This window comes from Typopeltis vanoorti, chromosome 11 (assembly GCF_054136105.1).
Source record: "Typopeltis vanoorti isolate ZY-2024b chromosome 11, IOZ_Tvanoo_1.0, whole genome shotgun sequence".
Lineage (NCBI taxonomy): Eukaryota > Metazoa > Arthropoda > Arachnida > Uropygi > Thelyphonidae > Typopeltis > Typopeltis vanoorti.
Window position 1 is genome coordinate 13,642,048 of NC_143559.1, and position 12,566 is coordinate 13,654,613.

The 12,566-nt window shown below is 35.0% G+C and overlaps 1 protein-coding gene across 1 annotated transcript in view; it reads right to left on the reverse strand.

The window, feature by feature from the left end:
- LOC150101312 (tyrosine-protein kinase Fer-like) overlaps window positions 1-12,566 on the reverse strand; it is a 272,304-nt gene that overhangs the window by 86,751 nt on the left and 172,987 nt on the right. The window contains exon 14 of the mRNA XM_090400764.1: window positions 5,683-5,806. Within this exon, the coding sequence (XP_090256890.1) occupies window positions 5,683-5,806 (124 nt within the window). The remainder of the gene's footprint in view (window positions 1-5,682; window positions 5,807-12,566) is intronic.

A 12,566-nucleotide genomic window follows, 5' to 3' on the forward strand; every position in this document is an offset into this window, starting at 1 on the left:
AAAAAGTCAAAGTGACAAAAAAAGTATCCTCCTGGCTGCCAGACATTACAAAAAAAAAATAAACCTTTTGTTTCTCCCCCAAGACCTATAGTAGATACCACTAATGCACCATGCTACAAACTGTCAAAGCAGCTGGTTAACTCCCCCCCCCCCCAATGAACTAACTTATCACATTCTATATAAAAAATTCTACCTATAAAGTTTTACAATGGAAAAAGAAAATAACAATAGTTTACCCTTCCTAGACACCTTAGTAGCACTCCTTTCTAATGGTAACCTTTCCTTCACTGTATACAGAAAACCCACTCACACAGGCAGATACGTTCACAAACTCTCCAATCCTCCAGGTCCCCCCCCCCCCCCAAACACAAATTCCAAAGGAGTTGAAATCTGTGCACAATAGTCATATTAAAGACTTATAAAGAAGAATAACCTTTGTTTGTCAGTGTGTTTCTTAATATCCAAACAAGTGATCATTTGAGCTATTTTGCCTATTTCTGCAATATACCCTCTGTCTTCAACTTCAGCTCTGTGTCCACCATCATCCCCAAACGATGAGACTAGTTCTCTAGTCTCATCGTCTTCATGATCTTCCCAGACCTCTAAATCAACTTTATGTGCCAACCCTTAGCAATAGCAGAAAACAAATGGATATTCTCACCCAAACCATCCCCCAATATCAAAAATGCACAAATGGAACAGCAGCAGATCAAGGAGAGAAAGCCTAGTGGGACACCACCTGCTAATATATCATCAGATTCATCCCAAATGCTTATATAAAAATTTATGTAACAGGACTCCATGCAGTATTCTCACAAATGATTTGTACAGTCTTGCAATATCATGGCATAGGCATTTTCCTTATCTAACTCAGCTGTTACTTTACTGCAAAAAAATTAGTGAGACAAGACTTCTTTATGAAGTTATACCCCCCCCCCCCCACATACATACAGAGTATTGTATTCCTGAAGTCTGCCCTTAACTAGCTTGTCTAATATCCTAACCACCAATCCTGAGATACTAATTGTTTGCAATTTGCCACTTCTGTTTTGGGACTTCCATTATGTAATGGCACAATCTTATCTTCTTCCATTCCCTTAGAATCTAATTTCTCTTGCACTTTCCTATAATATACTTTTAGTCACATAACAATTCCTGACAAGTTAGTTACTGCATTATCTCCACCTGGATGATACACGAACACTCAATAATTCAACTATTTCTTCTTCTTTTGATAATGTAATTATTTTAAGTCTGATTAGCTATTACTACTCTAGCAATGGATTTTCTGCTATCAAACTTAACTATTATGTAATTCCTATAGAAAGGCTTAGACGTTGGTTAAACATGTTTATTAAATAATTTAAGGAATTACAACGCACACAGGATATAAATTAAATTAAACTTTAATCTATATTTCCAATATTTCGACAACATACGTTGCCATCTTCACAGGAACTTAAAATAAAGACACGCGCACACAGGCACTACACACAGTAAATGAGGACGAAGCAGAAAGTTATTGTTTCTCCTAAAAGTCCTGATGGTGCCCCTAGCGGGCTATGTAGGTATTCTTGGCTGTTGGGCTGAAGGTTTTCTGATGTAAGTCTCCCAAATTTGTTGAGGTTTGGACTGTTTCTTAGGGCTGAGGCTGATTCCATGAATAGCCTTTCAAATTTGAATTTACTACGGTGTATTACCGTGGCTTTCTTCCACCATATTCTGTGGCATGTATCCAGAGCATGTTCTGCAAGACCCGAGTGGCTGTACTGGTGAAACCGGATGTAGTCCTTGTGTTCTTAAATTCTGATATTTGCTGTCCTGCCTGTTTTACCAAAGTAGGATGGCTTACAGCTGCAAGGGACCTGGCAAACACGAGGTAGGTCTAAGGGAAGTGGTTGGTCTTTAGTGGAGCAGATAAGGGATGCCAAATTTCTATATGGTCTGTAACACCAGGTCAAGTCATGTTTTTTTTTAGGATTTTGGTAATTGCCTCAGATGTAGGGAATGGTAATGGATTTAGAGTAATCCTTGTTGTGAAGGGGGGGGGGGGTTGTGGTTTACTGGTTTCAATATTTTTCAGATTTTTTTTAGGGGGGGGTGGGTAGCCATTGGCTGAGAAAGTGGTGAGGATGTGGTTTAGTTCTGTGGTTAGGGCATTGTCATTTGAACAGATAAGTTTAGCCCTGTTGTGTAGTGTCTTAATAACTCTATATTGTTGTGAGGAGAGAGAGGGGGGGGGGGGAATTGTTGGTGAATGTATGGGTGGGTTTTCTATAAACTAAGAAAACCAAGGTTCCACCAGGCTGGCAGGTGACCAGTGTGTCTAAGAAAGGGAGGCTGTTGTTTTTCTCTTTTTTTTTCCAGGATGAACTTGATTCTGGAGTGTTGGTTGTTTAAGTGTGTTAGGAAGGAGAGGAGTGTATCAGAGCCATGTGACCAAATAGTGAACACGTCGCCAATGTAACAAAGCCATGTGGTTGGTTTTTGTGGGGAAGAGTTTAAGGCTTTCTCTTCAAAAGTCTCCATAAAAAAGTTGGCCAAGGGTGGTGAACCCATGGCTGTCCCCTCTATTTGTTTGTAGCATTTTCCTTGCCAAACGAAATAACCTGAGTTCATTGTGAACTGAAATAGGGCTGAGATATCGGGAGGAAATTTAGCTAAACTATTATGTATTATTATTATATTAATAAAATTACACATATGGACTTCCAATTAAGCAGTTCAGTACTGAATATAATTTTCTAATTAAATAATTTGAAATTCATCCCAATTTCTTTAATTTTTCTTAGAGAATATATCAATTAGATGCATTCTTGTGATCCGACTCAGATAAATTTGCTTTTTCTGGAACTGTAATAGGGATTCTATTACAATTGCCTCTCACTATAGTAAACACTGCTATATGAAACTACTGGAAGTCCCAACCAAAGTCCACAAGGATGACGATGTATTAAAGAAATTCACTATAACAAAATTTCCAGTGGTCTCTACAAGTTTGTGGAAAAGAGAACCAATTGTATCATTCCATGAATCCACCAGTCATCCAAAATGTGACCGGAATTATTTACATCTAAATATGTGAGCTTTTGTAGTTCAGTTGGTCTTGATGATGCCTTTTGGTTTGAAAGATCTGAGTTAAAATCTTCTCACATTTAGACATGACACAAGGTTTTTCCTCCTGTAAACTTCCCAAAAACAAGCAAACCAGCCAATACAACACATGCAATTTACAGATATAATACACTGGCCTCATAATCAGTTGCTTCAGACATAAATCAAAACATCCAGATATGGAGTTTATAACTATCAATGCTCCAACAGCTATCCTCTTAACTAAGTTCTTTCTCAGTTAAAAAATTCTTGTGTTCTATCAACAATTACTCCAATATTAGGATAACTTTCTGTGACTTCCCCTGAAAGGTTTACAACTAATAAAACCACAGAATACTCTGAATGGTTAGTGCAGTTATTGTTTTATGCTTAAAAACTACTGCATGTTAATAACTTAAAGCAACCAAACACAATGGATTATTGTTAATAAAAGTGATTTGAAGGATGTGGTTGTAGTTTTTTTTTTAAATGCATTCTCTTTCTCTCTCTGTTGGCTAAAACCTTGGCAATACCTTAGATAACAGTGAGAGATATTAAAGAATAAAATAGTTCAAGGTGTAGCTAGCCCACAGCATAAATGCTCTTCTAAAATAAATTCACTACAACAAACCAATCCTTTAGTTTCCTATATATATATATATATATATATATATATATATACATATATACACATATACACACACACATACATACAAGTACTCAGACGTGAATATATTTCATGTGCAAAACTTTGTTTTTGATTCCTTGGGTAAAGGATTAAAACCAAGTATAAAATTTCTTGGCATCTTTAATGTATAATAGAAGAGATGCGATTGGACTGTTAAGAATAGTAAGTGAAAGAAGTCTAGCAGTGAATAAAGAAGTTAACATCTGTTATATAGATTTTGAGAAAGCTTTTGAATATAATGGAAAAGATTGGTGTAGATTGGAAAGATAGAAGGCTAATTATTTGACTATATATGGGACAAACTGCCATGGTGAGGGACATATATGGTACAACAGAACCAGGTATCATTGGACAAGGAGTAAGACAAGGCTGTTCTCTGTCACCAATTTTGTTCAACATGTATTCCGAAGCAATGCTAAAAGAAGCACTGGAGAATTTGGAAGAAGGAATAAAGATTGGCGGTGGACAGATATTTGCAATAAGATACACAGATGACAAGGCATTACTATCAAACACTGAAACAGGACTACAACATCTGTTGAACAGATTACTGGAATCCTGTATCAATTATGGAATGAAAATTAACATCAGAAAAACAAAGGTGATGAAAATACAAGGAAAGAGGCAAATATGGATATCAGAATAAATGGGGAAAAACTGAATCAAGTAAAGACATTTAAATATCTAGGAAGTGTTATTAGCAGTGATGGAAGATGTAAAAGTGACATAAAAGCAAGAATAGCAATGGGAAGAGATGCCTTTAATAGAAAATAGAATTTATTCAGAAGTAAAATGGATAGAAACCTAAAGAAAAGACTAATAAAATGTTATGTGTGGAGTGTTGCCCTCTATGCATCTGAAACTTGGACATTAAAGAAAGAAGAAATTAAGATTTTGGAAAGCTTTGAGATGTGGATTTGGAGAAGGATGGAAAAAATCAAATGGACAGATAAAATAACTGATGAAGAGGTCTTAAAAAGAGTAGAAGAAGAAAGAAGTCTGTTAAGGAGGATAAAAAGAAGCAAGGGAAACTGGATCGGACATATTCTGAGAGGGAATGGAATCATCCGAGATGCCATCGAAGGAAAAAGACCCAGAGGAAGAGTAAGGAAAACAATGCTAGATGACATGCTCAATGGAGAACAGGTACACAACCTTGAAAGAGAAGGCTCAGAACAGAAGAGAGTGGAAGGAAAGTTTCTGCTACTAAAAGAAGAACCTGCTCAATTGCAGAATACTAAAGAAGAAGAAGATGAGATATTTGCAAGGTTGAAGCAATACAAATATAAACATATTTGAATTACTTCAACCTTGGCATCTCTCCTGAGTCTGGCTCCCACTGATGAGACCTCAATAAAGGTCAAAACTGGTCTGGGATACATACTAAAGCAAGTGACATGAGGAGTCATTAACTCTATATACAAGTACCTCAGATGTGAATATATTTCATAGAACCAAGGTAAAAATAATTTTAACATATACTTTTATATATACATAAATTTTAAATGTGACTTTCATTCACAAAAGATTATAAACCTCTTAGATTTAGTGCTATAGGATAAGGCTTAGACAATCAAGTTCCCCTATTCGAGTGATCAAACAGATATTTTTTCAAGCCACTTCAGCCCTCCAAATAAGCAGAGTAGTGGTCTTACATTGGAGATGAAAACGGTCTACCATCTAAAGACTTTCACAAATATCCATGCTATAGTGGGATTCAAACCCAAAATCTACTGGTTATGGGTTTGAATACCACAACCAATAAGCTTTGGGTTTGAATGGAAAGAAGTCATTTGACTGAAAATTACTTTTACTCGTGAGCATTTTACTCATTCCAGGAACTTTTAATGGAATGAGCGTTTTAATAGCAATAATTGCAAAAAAATGTAATCAAAACTCACCTGTGAATACAGTTTTTGCTTTCAAGATATTCCATGCCAAAGGCAGCATCAATGGACATCGATAACAACTCCTTTACTGTCAGGGTATTAGATTTAGTCCTCAAAAAATTTAGCAATGATCCACCTGAATATAAAGTAGGTCATTAGAAGACTTGAAATGCATTATGCGCTTGTTATACATTTAATCAAGTCTAATAAGTATACAAATCAATGCTGATTTGTAAAAGATATTGCAGAAAAAAGGGTATCAATCAAGTAAGAATGAAAACAATGGGAAGATTTATCTAATTAAAAAATATATTATTAGGAAAATTTTGATCCTGTTTCAATAACATTTCATGCTTAGGATCAATTTAAGTAAAAATTATCAAATCCAAAATTTATTGTGAAAAGTTAATAAGAAAACACTTGCCACAAGTTAAAAGGGCATAAAACTTTCTCACTTGGAATGACACTTCTGTAAAGAATTTTTGCTTTTTTCCATTTAATGTAGAATCTGTGGCAAGCAGATTTTCTGTGATGGACAAAAACCCATTGTTCCTTTAATATGAGTGGATGTTAGTTTTTAGCTGAAGCAGACAGCATGCAGAAACAATACGTTTAACAGAGAGAGAGAGAGAGAGAGAAAAACTGATCCTTGATGAAGTGGAAGAAAAGCTATTTGGCTTATGATTTATATGAAAGCTACAGCACATTTGCATAGCAACATGCATGCTAGGTTTTTTTTTTTTTTTTTTTTGAATGCGTACAGAAAAATAACTCGCTTAAATGACCTGAAAATAAAACATCCCGATGGACCAGAACTGGAAAACCATTAGGTACATAACATTATTCATAATTGCATTAAAAAATAGACTGAATAATGATTTTTGTCTTCATTACACTGTAAGTTGACAGAATTTCAGAACACTTTGTAACCAAGTGGAGTTTCTGCTCTGCTAATTCAGATTTAATGGTTGATGAATGGTTTTCATTTTCTTACTAATGCACAATTGTCCCAAAGCTTTACTCTTTCACTTACCCACTTCCTCCTTGATATCAATAAACTTACTACTTCAATGACTTCAACTCCCATTCATATGAAGCTTCAAGTTCATTTTCACATCAAGTGTCTTACACTGCTTTCTGTGCAACTGTTTCAATAAAGCCAATCTAGTAACTATTCATGTGATAAAAACACACAATCCTGAATCATTAATACATAATGATTCTGTCTCAGTTTAATCTTTTTTGCAATGCACTGATCCCAAATAAAACTAATTCGGACCTCTAAACCCAGAAGTTATTGGTTATTTGAGTTCAATATGAAAATTTAGGCCATGACCGCAAACCGTGCCTAAGTTAAAATTTGAATAAGTTCTTTGTTCAACTAGGGTATTAATGCATTCTTGTATCTTAAGGGGAACTTCTGAGGTGCACTCTTGAAATTCAAATAAATATCTAGAGATTCCAGGCACAAGGGGGAGTAGTTTAGAATAGGACAAAAGGGAGTAAACTGGGAGTGAGATTAAGTCTATAGAAAATACACTATGAGGAATTAGAAGTCAATTTAGGGTAAAGAGATAAAGTGATATATTTCGAGCAACAAGAATACAGCATTCGAGTTATATATAAATAAGTAATCATATAACTATAAATAAATAAATTAAAGAAAGTAAAGATATTACAATGTTGCAGCATCGACATTATCGATAAGAAACAATAACGTTAACAGATAAGGGAGCCATCAACCACTACAAATATTTATTACACAAGATTTGCAATTATTCAATGACACAACTATGAAAAGAATTCAAGCAATTTCAACAGACATGCAAAGTCAGTTAAAAAATGATATGGAAAGATGTGAATGGTTCTAACTACTGTGAGAATTAGTCAATGAAATGCAATGCCAAAGATTACACTAATTTAATTAATTTGGTGATGTACAATATTATTTTTTATGCTTTATAATTTTTAACTATATTTTTATAAATTTTTAAATAAATCTGAGAAAATATCCCTTATGTATGAAATTCATCGTCATGAAATTTCTGACATGTACAGTCAAAGGGTGTACAGGATATGATAGTACTACAGTACTACATAAAAAACTTACATCATTACTAACTTCCTATCTACAATTTTCTTCCAAATCAATCTGTTACCTGTCAATACTCCACAATATCAGATCTTATATTTCTATCTTCTAAGGTAATTTTTACTGTATCAATACAGTTATCGATACATTGGTCTATTGGTCTTCCTCTGGGTCTTTTTCCTGCCAAACTGGCAAAGAACACTTGATAATCTTTCCTCTCCCATTCTGTTTAAGTGACTATACCACCTGAGATTAGCTCTGCTAACACATTCAAGTTCTTTCCCTAATATCCTTGATTTTAATATGATAGTGCCATCTGTTCATGTCCCTAATCTTCCTCAGAACTCTCATATCTACAGTCTCTAGTCTTTGGTAAAATGTTTTATTTCTAACCCAGCTCTCAGATCCCTAAGTTAAAATTGGTTTGAACACTGTCTTGTATACAGTTAATTCACAGTGTTTTGACTAATTTCTCTCTTATTCCATACAAATTTATCCAGGTGACTTCCTACCATACCAACTTTGTCGATTCTGTTGTCTATTTCCGTATTTAATTTATCATTTTTATTAAAAATTGTGTTTAAGTAGCTGAAATGTTTTACTTGTTCTTTAGGTTCTCCATTCACAATGCAGTTGATGTTGTCAATGCTTCTGCCTATTTTCATTGTCTTGTTATTGCTGACCTTCACAAAATATCTATTACAACAGTTATTCATTTTAGTCAGGGAATCTTGCAGACTTGTAGCAGATTTATTTAGAAGTATAACATCATTTACATAAAGCAATCAGCTGAGATTAGCATCTCCAATTTTCATATCAGATTTAAAACCACTTTCCTTCATAATGTGATCCATACAGATATGAATAGTAACGGGAATTATGTACATCCTTGTCTGACACCAGATTTAATATTAAACCATCTTAATGTACTTCCTTCAATTCTTACTCCTGACTAAAACTCAAATTGTTATAACGCCCCCCATTGACACCATACAACTACAGCATTTTGAATAGCTTCTGTCTTGGCAGCTTGTCATATGTCTTTTCCAGATCTATCTTTGTTATATTCCCATGATTTCTCAACTATTTGTCATAAAGTGAAAAAATTATCCTGACAACCTCTATTTGGCCCGAATCCAGCTTGTTCTTCAGCAAGCTTCCTTTCCACAATCCTTCTCAACAGTTTCTCAAGTATGAAGACAAACCTTGCTTAATGCGAATTCGATATGTGATTCAGTGAAATGATACTATTTCTCACTTTAAGTGCGGGATTAATCAGTTAACGTGATTTTTTTACGCTACGCAAAATTTTTTGTTGCTAATCTGGAGTAAGTGGAAAAGCTGGAAGTCATTAAGAGATGAAGTGGTGCTAATAATACAATGTTTGTGTGAGTTCTGGGATACAGCAAGTCTTCAGTTTAGACTATATTAAATAAGAGCAAAGAATACATAGAACAAGGAAAAGTTGCTACTGCGTCTTTTGAGTATGCAAATCACCCGAAATAGAAGCCATTTAGTGATCGGGATGGAGCATCTTCTATCACTCTGGATTGAGGATTATAACCAAAAAAGAATACTTCTTAGTACAGGGAATATTCAAACAAAAGCTTTCGATATTTTTATCTCACTGAAAGAGACCAAATTTCAAGAGGAATGTGAAAACTTTACTGCAAGTTTAGGATCGTTTGCCCATTTTAAAAATCGAATTGGACTGCATAAAACTGGGAAATTTATTAATGCTGATAAAGATTCTGTGGCCAAGTTTCCCCAAGAATTGCGAAGGATAATTCAGGAGGGTGATTATGAAGCTCAGCAAATATTCAACGTTGCTGAAATTGGTCTCTTTTGAAAGTGTATACCAACAAAAACTTTCCTAGCTAAAACTGAAGCATTTCAACCAGGATACAAAGTATCTAAAGATTATCTTACACTTTTATTAGGAGGCAATGCAGAAGGTGATTTTAAACTCAAGCCTATGTTAGTCTATTGTGTGCAAAATCCATGATCCAACATTATTAAAGAAATCAGGCACAATTGAAAAAGAACTTGGATTTATTATTATTATTAGACACCTACAGGGAGTCCAAAGACTCACCAAGGGAGGGCACCAGCTGTACAACTCTGTCTCTGCCACTCAATCTACCAACTGACAGCAACTACCGCTGACCACCATCATGAGTATTTTCAAAGACAACCACAAACATCCATGCCCATGGCAGGATTTGAACCCGCAGGCTTTTGGCTGGTTAGCATATGAACTGGATAATGAAGTGGTTAGTTAATGAACTGGATAATGAATATGTGAGAAACTTGCTCAATTCCTATTCAGAACATTTAAGTAAGAATGATCTCCTTCAACTAGAAGAACAGCGTGCATATGAAGAAGATGAGGAGTGCAAACAAGAAGAGAATGTTATGACTAAGAAGCTCATTACAAAAGAACTTGAGCTAGTTTTCAATCACATTGAGTATGCTAAGGAAATCTTGATAAAGCGATTGCCAGCTATCGCAAATTGTATCACAAGATGAAAAAGTTGAGCACGATTCAAACACATTTACTTAATTTTTTTGTAAAAAAGTAGCTCAATTAAATGTTTAGACAATAAATAAAAAATTTAAGCAATTGATTTTTATTAACTTTGATGATTTTATCCTCTACTATAGCTTATACTGTAATTTTTTCCCCAAATTTACGCTAACTGATGGATGAATTATAATTATTCCTATTGTATTTATCCAATAGGAATAATTGGATAAATTATTAATTTATCCACTTAGAATGCATTAATTGATGGATTAATTAATTGCGTTAAGCAAGGGTTTCCTGTACTTGCATAAATCTTACCAGGAACACTCAGTAGAAAAATACCTCATTAATTCTCACAATCAGTTTTATTTCCCTTTTTATATGGGTACTATCAGAGCTCTACTCCAATCATTTGGAATTCATCCTTCTGTCCAGGCCTTCTGAACTACGCAGTGCAGCCACTGTATAAGACTTTTATACCTCCATACAAAACATTAAGGTTTTGTAAAGAGGCAAAATGACTACCTTGACATGTAAAGATAAGCCAAAGTATGTAATTTTACACTTATTAACAATGAATTGACAGCAATTATCATTTGCCCACTGTTCCAGATAATTAATTCATGTAAGGTGTATATCAGTAGCATCCCTGATTGCCCTACCTATCTTCGCATCATTGTCATCAGCAGCAAATAATTACACATCTCTTGTCAGGTCCTTTCCAATATCATTAATATATAGATTGAATAACAGTGGTTCAAGGGATGATTTCTGGGGTACACCACTAGTCACCTTAAATCTGGTAGATTCACACCTGCTGTATACCCTCTTTCTGATATCTTTCCATTAGCTAGCCACTTATTCAATTTAACAGTTTATATTCCAATCCCATATTCTCCAGTTTATGCAAACTGATCAGTCGAATGTCTCACGCGTAACTCCTCACATATATATTAGGGAACATATAATATTTGAATTTATAAAGTTGGTTGTCTTACTTCTTAGATCATCGGTTCCCAATCAGTGGTAAGCAGGGATACGTGCTGGGCTGTTCAGGGGTACACAAAAAATAATCAGCAATGGCAGAAAAACAAGTAAAGTAAACAAAATGCAAAACATTAGTTATGGAACAATAAATGTTAAGTTTGAATGACCACTAATGGAGACACTTCGAAACTAGACCACATTAGCAAATGATGATTGATGAGGGCGTGGCTATGACCCCCCCCCCCCCCAAACCACTCTTCAACCAATCATTATGCACAGTTCATGTGCCACTTTTGTCACCCATCGTCCTTTCCAGAAAAATCACGTGTTACTAAGAAATGATAATTTCTTAGTACAGATCACTAGCCGATTGAAACAATGTTTCAATCAGCTAGTGATCTCTATACTAATTTTCAGACAAGAAAGTATGTCAAAAGTTCCTGGCAAATAAGTCAGCTTGTGCTCTTAGAGAATACAGAGACAAATGTAAGAAAGCTAAACACTGTGTAAAACTAGAAAAACAAAAGTCATGGGAGGGCACCTGCTCTACAACTCTGTCTCCGCCACTCAATCTACCAACTCAGGTCGTTGAAGAAGCTTAGAAATGGAGGAAAGAGTGCTGAAAAAGGTGTCAGAGATGATAAAGGTGACATGAAAATGGGAGAAAAAGATATCCTTGAAGTATGGAGTAATTACTTCGAAAAATTGCTAAATGAAACAAGCTGTGATAGCACAGTGTTAAAAAACACTCAACAGTCATATAGTCAGGAATACACATCCATACTTGAAGTAGAAAAGCCATCAAAGACTTGAAATGTGGAAAGGCAGCAGGAGTGGATGATATTTGACCAGAAATGCTGAAGTATGGTGGTATAAAAGTCTTACAGTGGCTGCACTGCATAGTTCAGAAGGCTTGGACAGATGGACGAATTCCCGATGGTTGGAGTAGAACTCTCATAGTACTCATATATAAAAAGGAAAATAAAACTGAATGTGGGAAATACAGAGGTATTTCCCTACCGAGTGTTCCTGGCAAAATTTATGCAAGTATACTTGAGAAACGATTGAGAAGAATTGTGGAAGAAAAGCTTGGTGAAGAACAAGCTGGATTCAGGTCAAATAGAGGCTGTCAGGATCAGATCTTCATTTTACGACAAATAGTTGAGAAAGCATGGGAATATAACAAAGATCTGTATTTAAGTTTTGCTGATCTCAAAAAAGCATATGACAAGATGCCAAGAGAGAAGCTATTCAAATGCTACAGTTATATGGTGTCAATGGGGCATTATA